General features: G+C 38.9%; 1 protein-coding gene across 1 annotated transcript; it reads left to right on the top strand.

The window, feature by feature from the left end:
• Positions 1-11,555: 11,555 nt before the first annotated feature.
• On the top strand, positions 11,556-16,811 carry LOC4344567 (lysine histidine transporter 1). The gene is made up of 6 exons (XM_015794268.2): positions 11,556-11,697; positions 14,734-14,888; positions 14,981-15,870; positions 15,961-16,052; positions 16,151-16,219; positions 16,351-16,811. The coding sequence occupies exons 1-6, from the start codon at positions 11,659-11,661 to the stop codon at positions 16,447-16,449; spliced, it is 1,344 nt and encodes a 447-aa protein (XP_015649754.1). The 5' UTR covers positions 11,556-11,658; the 3' UTR covers positions 16,450-16,811.
• Positions 16,812-16,902: the final 91 nt, after the last annotated feature.

The following is a 16,902-nucleotide window of genomic DNA, read 5'->3' on the forward strand; positions in this document are numbered from 1 at the left end:
AAACAAATAAATAACATTTATATAAATATTTTAATAGGATGAACGATCACATGTCATATAAAAAGTTAGCATCATATATTAAAAACAGAGGAACAATTTTTTTTTAATAAAAGTTGCATAAATATACATGTCTTCCCATTGGACAGACACCAGCCACCACGATGGTGTCGCGATAGGGACGGGCAACATGCGTTTTTTTTTTAATTTCGATAGAACATGAGTTAGGGCCTGTTTAGTTGGTGAAATAAAAATTTTTTGGTGCCATATCGGACGTTTAATCGGATGTCGGAAGGGGTTTTCGGATACGAATGAAAATTTTCATAACTCACCTGGAAATCACGAGGTGAATCTTTTGAGCCTAATTAATCCGTCATTAGCACATATGGGTTACTGTAACACTTATGGCTAATTATAGACTAATTAGGCTCAAAAGATTCGTTTCGCGATTTACATGCAAACTATGCAATTAGTTTTTCTTTTTATCTATACTTAATGCTCCATATATGTGTCCAAAGATTCAGTGTGATGTTTTTGGAAAAAGTGTTTGGGGAACTAAACAGCCTCTTAGGCCGTGTTTAGTTACATTTCAATTTTTTTTAAAGTATACGGACACACATTTGAAATATTAAACGTAAACTAATAACAAACAAATTACATATTACGGCTGTAAACTACGAGACGAATCTATTAAGCCTAATTAATTCGTCATTAGCAAATGTTTACTGTAGCACCACATTATCAAATCATGGCGTAATTAGGCTCAAAACATTCGTCTCGCGATTTACATGCAAACTGTGCAATTGGTTTTTTTTTTCTTCCACATCTAATGCTCCATGCATGTGTCCAAATATTTGATGTGACGGAAAAGTTGAAAGTTCGAAGAAAAAAGTTGGAATCCAAACACAGCCGCAGCCTATTTGTAGTACTTTTTATAGATAATAGAAATAGGTTACATCTCCGGTCTCTTTCCGTAGGCACACAGCAAAAAAAGTTCAGAAATGAACAGAAAAAAGCTTTAAAAAGACGAGATGGAACAAACTCCCAACTTCTGCCGATAATATGATTTACTAAAATAATATTTTTTAAAATCACGTAGATTCTATCACGAAATTCTGTAGGTACTACGCCATCCAAACTGAAATAAAAGTTTCTTGGCTACCAATTCCAAACGTGTAGCACCATTGCGCATAGTATCCTGTTGTTCCTTTGAAAGCATCATACACCAAGAGTGGAGCCAATTGGAACAGACGAAGATAACCTGCATGATGTTAGGCATTTTTTTACGCTTAAAAACTATATCATTACAGCAACACCAAATTGACCAACAACAGGAAATATTAAATATTAAAAACTATATCATTACGCCTATATGTAGTACTAAATTGACAAAATTTAGTTCACACCAAAATTGGAAGTTTGGTTTAAAATTGAAACAATGTGACGAAAAAGTTAGAAGTTTGTGTGTGTAGGAAAATTTTGATGTGATGGAAAAATTGGAAGTGGAAGAATTATTTTGGACCTAAACACGGCCTAATATTGAAAAAAAAAATTGGAAGTTGCCGGGAAGCTGCAGCGTCAACGGCTGGGCGACTGACCGTCTGCACTGGAGCTGTGCATGTCACTGTAATGTCAGTTTCATCCCATATATATCAGCATCTCAACCGTGTGCCGTTCATGGCATGTTCTTACATGTGTAGTATCAGACTTTCAAGGCCATTGCTAGCTTGAATCGTACGTCCACGCGTTTCCCAGTTAATTATGATGTGTAATGGAGTACAATTATGCTGCTAATCAGCTATCACCGATTGACAGCAGCATCTGGAGTAGTAGTCCTGGCCATAATTCGATTGGTGTATGCAAGACTATTACTAGCGATTTTGATGGTCTCCTTCTGAGAAGGACAAGAGCGAGAAGATGGCTCTTGAATCTTGACTAGTAGTAGGAGCTAAAATCGTCTCAGTTATTCACCATCATCTTGAAATTTTTGCGCCAAATTAATTAAGATACTCCATTTTTACCATCTCTGAAAGTCTGAATTTATCGGATAAGCTCTCAAGACGTAGCTTCTTCCATCGTATCTTCTCGTCGTCGTCGGAGTCGTCTTCTTCTCTAAGCATGCGAGGCTACGCGTGCAGCTAGCTGGCCTCCTAAATTCCAATCCTACAAACGATTGGTAACTCCATGTGCTATTCCCTATCAATTAGGGCTCATTTGAATCGTAAAAATAAAAAAACAAAAAAATATAAAAAAATACATAGGATTCTGAATCGACATATACGTAGAAAATTTACTATAGGATTTCAATTATACAAAATTCTTTTATAAATTTCTTGATTTAAAGGACCCTCAATACATGATAAAGGCGTTCTGCTACTATTTTTAACCGGCGATAAGCTAAAACTAATAATAAGTCATAAAACAACTTGATAATAATTATATAGTATCATTAGCAATTATAAAACCAACCTAAAAAGGCCGAGTTTAGTTACAAACTTTTTCTTCAAACTTCTAACTTTTTCATCACATTAAAACTTTCCTACACACACAAACTTCCAACTTTTCCGTCACATCGTTCTAATTTCAACCAAACTTCCAATTTTAGCGTGAGCTAAACACACCTAAAAAGTACGATAAAACCCCTAAAATCATCTCTAAAATTAAATATTAAATTTCAGCTACTGTTTATAAGCTGAAAGGTAAATTAATGATGGGGACGTTACACTCAATGTACGGTTCACCTGAAAGTCTGAAAATTCACCAGTTAAGTACGTACGTCCTCTGCTTGCTGGTAGTAGCAAATAGGGATGGCAGTATTGTCCATGGGTTCGGGTATCCGTGGATACCCGGCCCGATGGGCATGGGCGTGGGCACCTTTTTTTACCCGTGGACACGTTTGACCCGATGCCCGTGAAGTTAGTGGGTATATGTAGGTTTTAGATTTTACCCGTGGATAACCCATATCCGACCCAAAAATTTTTAGCCCATGTATATCTTTTATACCTTCAGTAGTTTAACCTCCCCTCGAGGCCCAATAGCCATTTAGCCCATTTGTATATACAGTGTTCACTCAATGAAACCCTAGCCTTATCCTTTTCCCCACCACCACCTCTCAATCCTCTATTCCCTACGCGGCGGCAGCGCACGGGAAAGCAGGTGGCTGGCGGCGCGACGCGCGGTGCAGCGGTGGTTGGCGGCGTGGCGCGAGCTAGCGACGTAGCGGCGGACGAGCGCGGCTGCACAGGCGGTTGCTAGCGGCGCCGCGGCTGTGCACGAGCGCGGGCGGCGGCTGGTGGCGTATGAGCACGGGCGGTAGCAGGCTCGCGGGCGGCGGCACACGAGCGAGGGGCGCGACGGGCAACTCGACGGTAAAGGCGACGGCTGATGGCGGTGGCCGGCGATGCGGCTGCGCACGAGCGGCGACCAGCGGCGCGGCGACGCATGGTAGGTAAGCCCAATGGATACCCGTCGGGTATACCCGTGCCCGACGGGCATGGGCATAGGCATAGGATTTTGCCCGAAATGCCTTGCGGGCGTGGGTCGGGCACAGGCACGTGGGTCTCGGGCCGGACATGGTTTTGCTCTACCCGTGCCCGACCCGACCCATTGCTATCCCTAGTAGCAACCCGTCCTCTGCTTGTGAAATTTCTTGGCCAAGGAAATCTCCTAGTGATTGACAAGGATGGATATATAGGTGGTGTATAGATTTAGGGTGTAAAGTTTTGATGTGTTACAGCGGGTATTATAGGGTGTGGCATAGGGTGTTAAGGTATTAATAAAAAACTAATTACAGAATCCGTAAGTAAACAACAAGACAAATGTATTAAGCCTAATTAATCCATCATTAGCAAATGTTTACTGTAGCACCACATTGTCAAATCATAGATCAATTAGGCTTAAAAGATTCATCTCATAAATTAGTTATAATCCGTGCAATTAGTTATATTTTAGTCTATATTTAATACTTTATGTAGGTGTTCAAATTGAACGTTCGATGTGATAGGGTTAAAAAAAATTTTTGTGGGAACTAAACAAGGCTATACTTATCTGCCATGCTGATGTGAACACGGCTGAGTGAAATTTCGCGCCATTTCTAGTTCGTTTTCAACGGAGAGATTCTCAGTGCGAAACCTGCATGAAACTTCTCTTATTGCTTCTTCAGGGTTCAGAGTTATCTCCGCTTGATTATTTTTTGCGATCCTAGTCTGCTCTGACAAGCAATAGAAATTTGTTTAATTTGATGGATAAGTAAGATACGGTTACACTTTATTATATTAGACTGAGTTTGTTTTAGAAATTAATACAAGTGTGATTAGGAAATCTTTTTATTCTTCGCGCACATGGAACTGGGGTCCCTTGAGAGCCTCTGAATTCTTCAGTCCAAAATGAAAAATACAAATGTATTCAAAATCAAATAAGCATGCTTTTACATAAGCAAATTTCTTTCCTGAAAAGGCAAAAGTGAAGAAACTTAATGGCCAAATGGGCCAGATTTATGCCTGAAAAATATGCAGAACAGCTATAATTTCCGCCGATTTCTTGACTCACCCGGTATCTGCGTTCAATTGGATTGCGTAATCTTTACCAAAGTCTACGCTGATAGCATCACTTGCCGCAAATTCTCGTTCAAAAAGCAAGATCAACGTCAGCAAATTTCAAAATCAATTTTTACAAAAAAAAAATTGTATTTGACATGTCAACACGATACTAGTGCGCATATATGCTTGGATTTTGCGCTGCCTTATTATGATTGGTCAAATGTTCAACACGTACTTATCAAGATATCAACTAATTAAGCAAGAAGCCAACTGATTCCTTGCAACCTCTTGATTGCTAATTTGCAAAATTGCTGCTGCATTATAGATTCACACGTTAGAAGTTGACCAGCTTGCAATTGATGGCAACATATGGATATCTTACACTAAACCAATCCTTAAAAACAATAGTGTGATCACACTAAGTTGATTAGGACAATCAGGGTGAATTAACATATGGTTAGATGAAGAACATACTGATCAGTCAGTTGCTATCCATTTTATCCTACTGTTGTTCTTTTGTGGCTAAAGTTACGTACGGATGAGTAACTAACAGACACGGACAATACACCCTGATTAGTCTGAAAGTCTGAATAGAATTTGGTGAAGGGAGCAGAGTAGTTAAGTTAGCCCCAGTTTCTGCTCATATTTATGAGTAGTCAGTCCCTTGTTTTCGGCTAGTTGTTGAATTCCTGAATTTCCATGGGTTCGTGAATTGTCCATGGGGTGGACTATACATCTTTTTATTAAAATAAATCACACCAGACGATACGAGGTATCATATCAATATAGAAAAAAAATTACAAGACTACAGCCCTGCGAGACTATAGTTAAAAAAAAAAAGAAAATATACCATCAAACGCGCCAATAGCTCAAGCACACACCATTGAGAAAGCAACGGAGTAGCAATTTAGCATTGAGAAGAGAAGAAGAAAACAAACCTTCATTGACTGGATGACATTAAACTAGGTAGCATTGAGCACCTTGTTTTAAAGAATGCAGAAGCATGAATGGTATGATCATTACCAAAAGGAGAGAAAAATCAACCAAAATCTTGGTTTCAGATTGAATTTCGTTAGTGTAGCATGTCAGTATGGCTGCATGGATGAGCTGATCATGTGATGACAGAGATATATGTCCACTTGGTCGAAAATTATATATATGAAAGATTTTCTCCCCGATATTCCAGGCAAAGTAAACACATATAATATAGTTCCATATCGTCGTCGGCCAATAGAAATGCATGCACAATATCTCTGTACGGTGTGTATTTGCTGGCTTTGAACTCTGAAGACCTTCCATTACTACTAGTCTAATCAAAACAAACACCATGTGTGTTCTCTTGTATTGAATATAGCTGAATGACTTGTGATAATTATTTAAGGATACAATGAATAAATTAACTTATTATGCGTTTGCAAATAAAATCAACTTATTATGAAGTTGACAAATAGATTCAAACCTGCATTTCAAGAAATTCATCATAAAAAGTTTGGAAAGCTTGCTCATTCATCCGATCATCTATTTCTTTAAAAAAGAGAAGGGTAAGTAGGAGTACCAATACAAGAGGACTAGAGTGTGACGGTCGAAAAATAAAGCAATACTCCGGCTGTGTTTAATTCACGTTAAAATTGGAAGTTTGGTTGAAATTGAAACGATGTAACGGAAAAGTTGGAAGTTTACGTATATAGGAAAGTTTTGATGTGATGAAGAAGTTAAAAGTTTGAAGAAATATTTCGAAACTAAACACGGCGTCCGTATGCAAGCGGGAACTGGCTGTGTGGCCAGCGCTAACAGAGATCGGAGATATAAATCATTTTCATCGTATTAACAAATATTCTGGCAAGAGAAATTAAGGAAATATATAGAGAGTTTATGCAGTGTAGCCCACTAGTAGAGCGCACGAGGAGGAATCCGCGTGACGATTTGGTCAGAGGTCTGCACCTCCCAAAAGTCAGCAAAGATGGCCACGCCTGATAATTCAGATTCAGAGTCAAGGAGGAGGAGTACAACTCTACTCAACTTGCTGTTTATGACAGTGACTTGTTTAATTCGCTCGTTTTCCTTAAAGTGGGATCAACTTAAATTTAGAGTTGATTTTTGTTTTTTTTATCGTAGTTTATTTTTCAGCCTTTATTTTTATATAATTAAGAACACGTATATAAAAATTTTTATTCATAAATTATTTTTTGTTTGTAAATATGTTGTTTGGCTTATTGCATTATTTTTCGTTTGTAAATATGTTGTTTAGCTTAGTGCTCGAAAACGATGGGGCTGTATAATTTATGATCAGGCAGCATGAAATTTTGGTGCCGTACGCTTCAAATCTGCGGTGAAATAAACGAACTAGTTAGTGACAGCTTGTCCTTTGCCCATGGTATCATTTGAGATGTGAAAAAAGTTGAAACTTGAAAATCTAGACGAATTACGCTTTGGTCACTAATCACAATCGGTACAACGTACTACATAGCGTCACTACTTGTCACTTCGGACAATTCTGTTCCATCTTCTGCTTGACTTTTGGTGTTCAAGATTGTTTGCTACAGTTTTTTGCGTGATTACAACGTATTGTTCACTTGTGTTTGGATTGCAGCAACAAATTCGTCTTTACATCTATTGTGAAATACGATCAAGAATTCACCATCGGTCAAGTGAATAATTGTCTCATAGTATGATCGATCAACGCAAAGACCAAATAATTAACGGAATTGACGAGAGAATAACACCAATAGCAGGATGCCGACTAGCCTGCATGAACGCCTGCCAGTTGCCACATATCATTGGCATTACAATTCACACGAATTTTCCAAATAATTTCAACTCACATCTCTCTCTCTCTCTCTCTCTCTCTCTCTCTCTCTCTCTCTCTCTCTCTCTCTCTCTCTCTCTCTCTCTCTCTCTCTGTGATATGGCGGTTAGTACTTGTTAATTGGATAGACAATATGGAGATGTTTTGTAATATAATTCAGACAGATATTGTGGGTTGTCAAACAGCTACGTCGTCTAGGTATGTACACCTAAATTTGGTACAAGGGGGATGTTAAATATTCTTTTACTGATGTGTACAAACTCCAGATTAATTGGCCGGTTCTGTGATGGAGAAATGTATATGCTTATACTCTTTCAGTTATATCTTTTTGTCCTCTTTTGTTATTAGATGGTATGACATGTTCGTGACAAATGGCTTATTAATTTTGCAACCGTCTAAGTTTTGTTCCTCTTTCCCCGCAAAAAAAAAAAAGTTTTGTTCCTCTTGATGGTGGTTTTCCTCATTAATTAACTCATTCTTAGTATTTGGTTATTTAGCTCAAAGCTAAAAGGTTATTAGGGGTCACCAAAGAAATCCCAGAAACTAAGGCCCTCATCGTTCGTTTATTGGTTTGTCATTGTTTCTTAAGTTTGCTTTTTGGAACTTTAATTTAGAATCAATTGGTTTTTTCCATTGCAGCATATTTTTACCTTAAGTTTTAAACCACTAATAATATAGATAAGTTTTAACCATAATTTTGTTATTGCCTCAGTTTTTTTCTATGGCTTTTCAGCCACAGCTCAACTTATCAGAAATTTAAACAATTATGAAATATTTAACCATTCGGGATGTGATTAAATAAACACATCAAAACGATGAAGGATTGTCCTCTTATATTGCTAGCATGACCAACTGCAAGTAGTTGTCCTCTTATATTGCTAGCATGACTAACTGCAAGTAGTTGTCAAACACAAGTTTATTCCAATTAACTCCTTTTCAGATAAAGGAAACAACGTAGGTAACCTAACTGATTATATTACCGTGTGAAGCCAAACACAACCTTATCAGTGATTTATTAGAAAACCAATGATTCCTGATGGGGCCTCTTAATCCTTTAAAAACTACCACAAACAAAAAGGATGAATTCATGCCAATTATTTGCTGAATTAATTGGAATATAGGAATATTCTATGAAAAACTTCATAGTTTTAATGTTAATTAGTCCGATTTTTAATTTATGGAAATCACGAAAAATTCTCTCAAGTGTTCCAAAGAAAGGATAAGAATTAATTTCTCTTAACTTTGTGATCAGACAATTTCATTATCATGACACCCCATGATGCTAGAGTGACGTCTAGGAATTGCCCTATTTCATCTGCATTTTCGGAACCCAAAAAATTTATTTCTAAATTAATAATATCCATTTCTCCTTTCTGGATTCCGGTGGTTGAGTGAGAATTGGAATCTAGATAGGGCTCCATGGTTGGTGATAAGCTAGAAGAATCTCCCACTAGGAATCTTGCTTTATGTAGCCTTTTGTATGTTCATAGCTAAGCATTAAAATCTGATGGCCAATCAGCTCAAAGAGAAGTGGAGCCCCTCCCATTGCCTTGGGATATGCTTCCAGCTGTTTTCTTCAACCAAAATTAATCCCTCCATTACTCCTAGCTTTCATAAAATCGACATAAAGATAAACTTATGGATTATGTAATTCCAGTTGTCTCTCTCTAAAAAGAATGTTGAGAAATAGTATCGGCTATGGTCAGAGTTATAGCTAATAAGTCATAGAAAAAATAAACAAAACAACCAAAAATATTTTTTGGTGAAACTTTTATATCAATTTGTTCTTAACGGCTTAAAAACGAAAGCAGTAAAATAGAGTACAATAACAAAAAATAGAATAAACTATATAAGCTTAAGTTTTAAAATTTAAATTTTGGTTGCGGCTGACAATAAAAGCCACCATTCATGTGAAATTCAATCATGTCTTTTTCATTCGTGAGGATAGCTTGATATTCTCTTATTCTTTTTCTTGGGGAAGTCAATAATGTATTGTTTTTTATAAGGAAGGCAAAAGCTTTGCCTTGAATATATTAATAGAGCAGAAAAAAAATATAGCGAGATATATATAGGGTTAGATGAAAAAAAACGAAACAAATAACCCGCAAGAGGAGAGGCAAAAAACAGGGATTAAGTGATATCTCCCAAAATTCTGAACTCCTGCAGGATTGAAGCCCTTGCTTTGACCCCATGCTCTCCCTTCCTCCTTGATCTTTGCTAGAATTGAGGATGGCGTAGATGCATTGTTGCGGAAGATTCTTGTGTTTCTTTCGCACCAGATTTCCCACGAGATTAAAATCACCAGGGTCCTGAGAGGTTTGCGTGGGGTGTTTGGAGATTCCGTTACGAGTGTCCACCATTGCTCGACTGAGTGACAGCTTTCCCAGTTGTCCATCTGAAGGTCAGTCCCGGTCCATCTCTGTATTTCTGCCCATATCCTCTTTGTGAGTCTGCATTTGGCCAGGAGATGCAGGGCCGATTCATCAACATTATAACAAAGTGGGCAAATCTTTTGGTTTTGCCATCCTCTTTTTTCCAGCCTGTTTGTTGTCCATACTCTATTTTGCGTGACCATCCAAGAGAAGAACTTGCAATTCGGCGGCACCCATGCCTTCCAGATTGACTGATAGAAGGTAGATTTGGCAGCCCCAAGGAATTGTAGTCGATAGGCCGATTTTGCCGAGTACTGCCCATTTGCTGTGAGGTTCCATCGGATGCTGTCGTGGCAATAATGTCTTGTTAATTCTGTATAGATATTTGTTTGAAAAGGTCACCTATTGCTAGATTACATGATGTTTTACATAATGTTAGATTAGTGGATACAGAGAAAGCTATATTTAGGTAGATAAACAAGTTATTTTTCAGCATTATAATCTGCTAGACCAATCAAACCTTGTTGGAAAAAAATAAAACGAAAAACAAATGTAGAAATGGGCAATTGAGGCCATGCAGATTGATCCATCATATATGAACTGTATAGGGGTAAAGTTGGCATGTGCTAGCTACAGTCGGCTGTTGACAACTGCACATCCTCTGTCTCTCTCTGTATTGGTCATAAAAAGAATATATGGCATTTGATGGCATTATGAATATGTATAATGTAGATTTGTCTTAAAGGTATTCTTAAAATATGTTGGATACGCCACTTTTGTAAAAGAATCAATATAAATTTCTAGTCAAAAAATTGTTCAAAGACCTTGTCAATTTCGAAAACATCGATAATTATTACTCATATTTGTAATTGGAGGGATAGCTTGTATGTCATTTAATTTGTGATATTAGTTGTTTGAGCAGTAACAACTGCAGCAAACAATGTTTCTAAAATAAAAGAAAGCAAGACCCTCTCAAAAAAGAAAGAAAACAGACGGTTTGTCTAAACATGTTACTAGTCGGAAGATGAGTGTTTATGTAGAAGGCAAATATGCAGTGGATAAGATTGAAGAAAATATTTTTTTTACTATGTATATGGACATTACAATGTATCTAGACAAAAAAAAAGGCATTTTAAGATATGTATCTGGATAAAAGATAAGCTCTTATCCCTATACATATTCAAAAATGCTTTACCTAAATTCATAATGCTTACCCTCTCCGTCCCATAAAAAATCTAATCCTACCAAGTAACCTGGATACATGTGTCTAGGTTCATAGCTAAGATTGCATTTTTTTTTATAGAGTAGTACATGTTTTGACGAATATACTATGAATTCGAACACGATTTCTTACGAGTCAACCCTCCAAACAGAATTTAAACACGCCAAGTGCTGGACCTAACCGAGAGAATTTCGGCACACGCTACTACTGTTTATAAACTCCAGAGCTCCTGTGGTTCCATGTGCCATGCGTTATGAATTCTGATTATCTTTTTCTCTTTTTTTTGTGAGTTAGCAAAACAAGAGTCCCTCCAAGAGACATAAAAAAAAAATCACCATCATCATCTGGACCGTCTATCCTGGATCTGACGGACGGCACACACCACCCGATTTAATAATAGTAACCCCCATCTGAGACTGAGAGCATTAATTCCTCCCCAATATCCGTGAAATTACGACGCAAAAATAGCTGCTGCGCTGGAGTCAACGGTCAACTAACCCAGTCGCCATTGCCGTTAACTTCTTCACGTTCACAACTCACTGGGGTCTGGGCTTAATAATCTTCTTCCTCTTGTTCTTCTATAAGTAGAGACTTGGCGACTCTGATCTGCCGGCCTCCTTGCAGCAACCCTTCTTCTTCTTCTTCTTCTTCTTCTTCTTCCTCTGATCCTCCATTGCTGCAAAAGAAGAAGAGGTAGACGAAGGAGGAGGAGATCAGGTGATCATGGGGACTCAGGTGGCAGATAACTACCCACCGGCCAAGGTATTTGTTTGTTCATCAGCATCCATCTCTGTTTCTCTCTGTCTGTCTCCATTGGAGATCGATGTGTGTTTCTGAACTTGTTGTTTGTGTTCTTCATCTTGATCTTTCGTCGGTAGTCTTGTTAATTTATCCAAATAAAAGAAGAAGAAAAAACAACAACCAAAAGGGTTTTTTCTTTCTTTCTAGGACCGTTTCTCTATGAAAAGATGATCGGCAGCGTTGTTTTGCTTTTTCAAAAATAAACGGAAAGAATTAAAGATCAAATTAAATTTGGAGGAGTTTTCATGTCGAGCTGCGAGAAGCCGGGAGGGCATGAAATGGACAAGCAAAGAGTTGGTCATGCCGTCGTTGATTCAGTTGATGAAAAGGGAACATTTTTGAGATACCTTTGCACACGAGAAAGGTAGAGTTCAAAAAGTGTTGTTTTGGACTCCTTTTTCATGGAGGATTCTCTCCTTTGCCGGCATCGCAACACCAATCGGAGGACCCCACCTTGCAGCCTCTTGGCAGCACCTGTCTAGTTGTCCTAGTTCATCTTCTTCATGTGAAAATGGAGATCGATTGCAGCTCGTTCTCACTCCTTTTTCTCACCTTTTTCTTCTTCTTCATTGAACACAAACATATGAGGAACAGTATATATATTTACCTATCATATCATAGGATCGGTGTGGTTTCAGTACTTTGCCTTAACTGCAGAATTGTTTTTAAAAATCCTCTGTTTTCGAAAAGATATTGTTTACAGGCTGTTTGTACTATATCCCTACCACTCTGTTCTTCAGTGTTCAGCTGTAAGAGTCAGAATTCTCACTGAATTTCTTACCATGGTCAGAAGTCAGAACTGCACTATTTTTTCTTGCAGAAATTTCTTTTCCTTAGCCTTTTAGAAATTAAATGCACTACATAGAAAGGTACTAACTGGAAATAAAAGTGTCTCCTTCACATGGTCGCTGTCTTGTTTGGCCTATTGAGAAATCCTTGTTACTGCACAGTACACTGACAGTTCTATATTTCGCTTTAGCTTCCAAGACCAGCAATTCCTATCAGAAAAAAAACACCTATCACATGGAAAATTTTCCAAGAAATTGTTATGTTTGGCTGGCAATGAATTTTCTTTTTTGTTATAAATAACAGCTGCCCATGCTAGGATCTGTCCGTGGCCATACTGTATGACACTGTAGCCCATCTGGGACGCGGATTCTTATATATATATATATATATATATATATATATATATATATATATATATATATATATATATATATATATATATATATATATATATATATATATATATAATATTTTTAGGATTAACTCCAGATGATGGAGAGAGACATTTTTAGGAATTTCCATAGCCCAAAAAGGTATAGGAAAGCATTATTTTGGAAGACTATTTTATTCTATGGAGTACATTGGAATAGTCATCAGTTTCTGGCAAACTTCTGATAACATAAAAATTACAGTTAACGAGGGGTCAAGCTGGATTAGTATAATTACCCATATGGTGAGCACGACAAATTGATTAACCCAAACAGATTGGCTGGACACAAACTCCAATAACAAGGCTGCAAGATGTTAGTTAAAAGATCGGGTGTTATCTTAAAATAAAAAGTTAAAAGATTGGGTATATTAGAAGCAAGTTGTTACTAGTCTGAAGAAATTTGGTGTTCTCTGCTCTAGTTTTCAAGTCCTGTCTTAAGAATCAAAACTTTGTAATCTCAGCCTAGTTTTGTATCCCCAAATCATTATTAGATAATCATGCATCACTCTAAGTGTGCTCTACTTGATATAAAAGTATTACTGTCGTTAGGTGAGCTTGGCGTGGTAGGTAAAAAAAATTTCTATCCTCCTGAGGTGTCATTGATAAGCATCAGATAGCTCATAGCATTGACTCTATTGCAAAGTGGCCATGTGATAAAGTCAACTGCCAATAAGAAAATAAATCACTAGTTCAGTCTCATGTTTGCATTATAATTTTCAAACATGGCGTGTCATTGAATTGAAAAGTCCTGCCACTGATCTGTCACTTGTCTATTAGTGTTGTGATTGTATGAAGATTTTTTTTAAGATAATCTAACTTGCCTCCACAGTCCATGGTGGAGCTTTGAAAATCATGCCCCTTGATTAGTGAGTTTTTTATTCTGACAAAATATATTTGCATCTCTCAATGGATAAATCCGACAAAATAAAAGAAAGAATCAATACACATAAGTATCCATTCTAAACCTAGTCATTTTGCTCTCCTTAAAAATATATATGTGCAGAGTCTCAACCTATAAATCATTGAAAAAAAAAAAGAAAGCATCAATACAGATAATTATCTATTCTAAACTTAGATATTTTGTTCTTCTTAAAAATAAAAAAATATATTTGCAAAGTCTCAACTGATAAATCATACTCCATAATTTATCAAATGATATATATGTTTGTTCTACAAATATTTATACAAAACACCTATCCTATAGGAATTCTACTATAGGATAAGTAAAGCATCAACACATAATTATCCATTCTAAACTTAGCCATTTTTGTTCTCCTTGAAAACAAATATATAAATTTGCAAAGTCTCGCTTGATAAATCAGACAGAAAAAGAAAGCATGAACGCGCATAATTATCCGTTCTAAACTTAGCCAGGCATTCAAGAATTAAAGGTTTACAGAATTGGCGACGACGTTATAGCACATTGAAAAGTATTAAAAGCATTACTCGAATGATTCGAAATCTCGATTTTCAAAAAACGTAAGAATAGAAACTTTGAAATGGCGAATTATTGGCCCAACAAAGATATTCCGTTTATGGGACAACTTGCTACTTTTCCATGTTGCTAAAAACCGAAAGTGAAAAATGCGAAACAATTTGGGAAAAATTTCCCGATTCGGCGTACATATTGATGTATAAAGAAGAGCCGAATTCTTCAGAACAAGAAGAAGAACAAACCTTTCTTGCATAGAGTGTAGTCTGTACTAGTACTGTTGAGATCAACCATCTGTAGCAAAGTAGCAAGCTTGAATTAATCAATGGCGAAACAATGGTGGCAGGATGGCCGGAGCGCGCAGGAGAAGGCGATCGACGACTGGCTTCCCATCACGTCGTCCAGGAACGCCAAGTGGTGGTACTCCGCCTTCCACAATGTCACCGCCATGGTCGGCGCCGGCGTCCTCAGCCTCCCCTACGCCATGTCCGAGCTCGGCTGGTCAGTCCTACTATCTTCTTCATCTTCATCTGAACGAAGAACACACGAACGAACCAAGAAATTAATCTAACTGAATTCTTGAATTTTTGCAGGGGACCTGGCATCGCGGTGCTGATCCTGTCATGGATCATCACGCTCTACACGCTGTGGCAGATGGTGGAGATGCACGAGATGGTGCCCGGGAAGCGGTTCGACAGGTACCACGAGCTCGGGCAGCACGCGTTCGGCGAGAAGCTGGGCCTCTGGATCGTGGTGCCGCAGCAGCTCGTCGTCGAGGTCGGCGTCAACATCGTGTACATGGTCACCGGCGGCAAGTCGCTGAAGAAGTTCCACGACGTGCTCTGCGAGGGCCACGGCTGCAAGAACATCAAGCTCACCTACTTCATCATGATCTTCGCCTCCGTCCACTTCGTCCTCTCGCAGCTCCCAAACTTCAACTCCATCTCCGGCGTGTCCCTCGCCGCCGCCGTCATGTCGCTCAGCTACTCCACCATCGCGTGGGGCGCGTCGGTGGACAAGGGGAAGGTGGCCGACGTCGACTACCACCTGCGCGCCACGACGTCGACGGGGAAGGTGTTCGGCTTCTTCAGCGCGCTGGGCGACGTCGCGTTCGCGTACGCGGGGCACAACGTGGTGCTGGAGATCCAGGCGACCATCCCGTCGACGCCGGAGAAGCCGTCCAAGAAGCCGATGTGGAAGGGCGTCGTCGTCGCCTACATCATCGTCGCGCTCTGCTACTTCCCCGTGGCGCTCGTCGGATACTGGGCGTTCGGCAACCACGTCGACGACAACATCCTCATCACGCTCTCCAGGCCCAAATGGCTCATCGCGCTCGCAAACATGATGGTCGTCATCCATGTCATCGGGAGCTACCAGATCTACGCCATGCCGGTGTTCGACATGATCGAGACCGTGCTCGTCAAGAAGCTCAGATTCCCTCCCGGCCTCACGCTTCGCCTCATCGCAAGAACACTCTACGTTGGTAAGCACTGTTCAAGTGTTCATCATCTGAACTTAACTGAATTTTTTATTAGATCTTGGCATGGCTGAAACTGATCTGGAATCTGTGCAGCGTTCACCATGTTCATCGCGATCACCTTCCCGTTCTTCGGTGGATTGCTTGGGTTCTTCGGTGGATTCGCCTTCGCGCCAACTACTTACTTCGTAAGTTTTCCATTGATCATTTCGTTTTGATGGGTGAGAGTCTGAGAGATGATCAGAGTTCAGAACTGACGGTTATTTTTTTCTGTGTTCTTTGGCAGCTTCCCTGCATCATGTGGCTAGCAATCTACAAGCCAAGAAGGTTCAGTCTCTCATGGTTCACCAACTGGGTAAGAACACACAAACTAATTATGCTCTGTTTTTCTTCAATCTTCTCCCCTGTTTTTGTCTGAAATGAAAATGCCTCTGCTTGATCTTGCATTCTGATCTGATTTGTTTTTTTCAACTGATTCTCTTTCAGATCTGCATCATTCTTGGAGTGATGCTCATGATCCTGTCACCAATCGGAGGACTCCGGCAGATCATCATAGATGCCAAGACATACAAGTTCTACTCGTAGATTACATGTTCATCATAGTAATCTCATGTGGCTGCAAGTTCAAGTTCTACTCATAGGCACACATGATGAAACCAGTTACTGCAAAAGTTTTTTTTTTAGCCAACAAAGGAAGAAGAAAGTTCAACACCAAGTTCATACATTGTCACTACGACGATGATCTTTTGAGACGTGTCATGCATGCATCAGTCGTTAATTATGTGACTTAATTAAAAACAAAGAGGTTGTGTTTGTGCATTGTCGCTGGGTTAATCATACTGTGTTTTTATATTTCAATCTACTATTATATTGTAGGCTGGACATGGAAACTGTGTGCAGAAAGATGAAAGGGATGGATAATTACTGGTTGATTCTTTTGCTTTCAAGTCTACTGCGTGTACATATTTACCACATGCTGCGATTTTTTACCCTGAATCTTGGCATGCTGCCCTAAAACCGCAACTTCGGATTATCACC

Source organism: Oryza sativa, chromosome 8 (assembly GCF_034140825.1).
Source record: "Oryza sativa Japonica Group chromosome 8, ASM3414082v1".
NCBI classification, from domain to species: domain Eukaryota; kingdom Viridiplantae; phylum Streptophyta; class Magnoliopsida; order Poales; family Poaceae; genus Oryza; species Oryza sativa.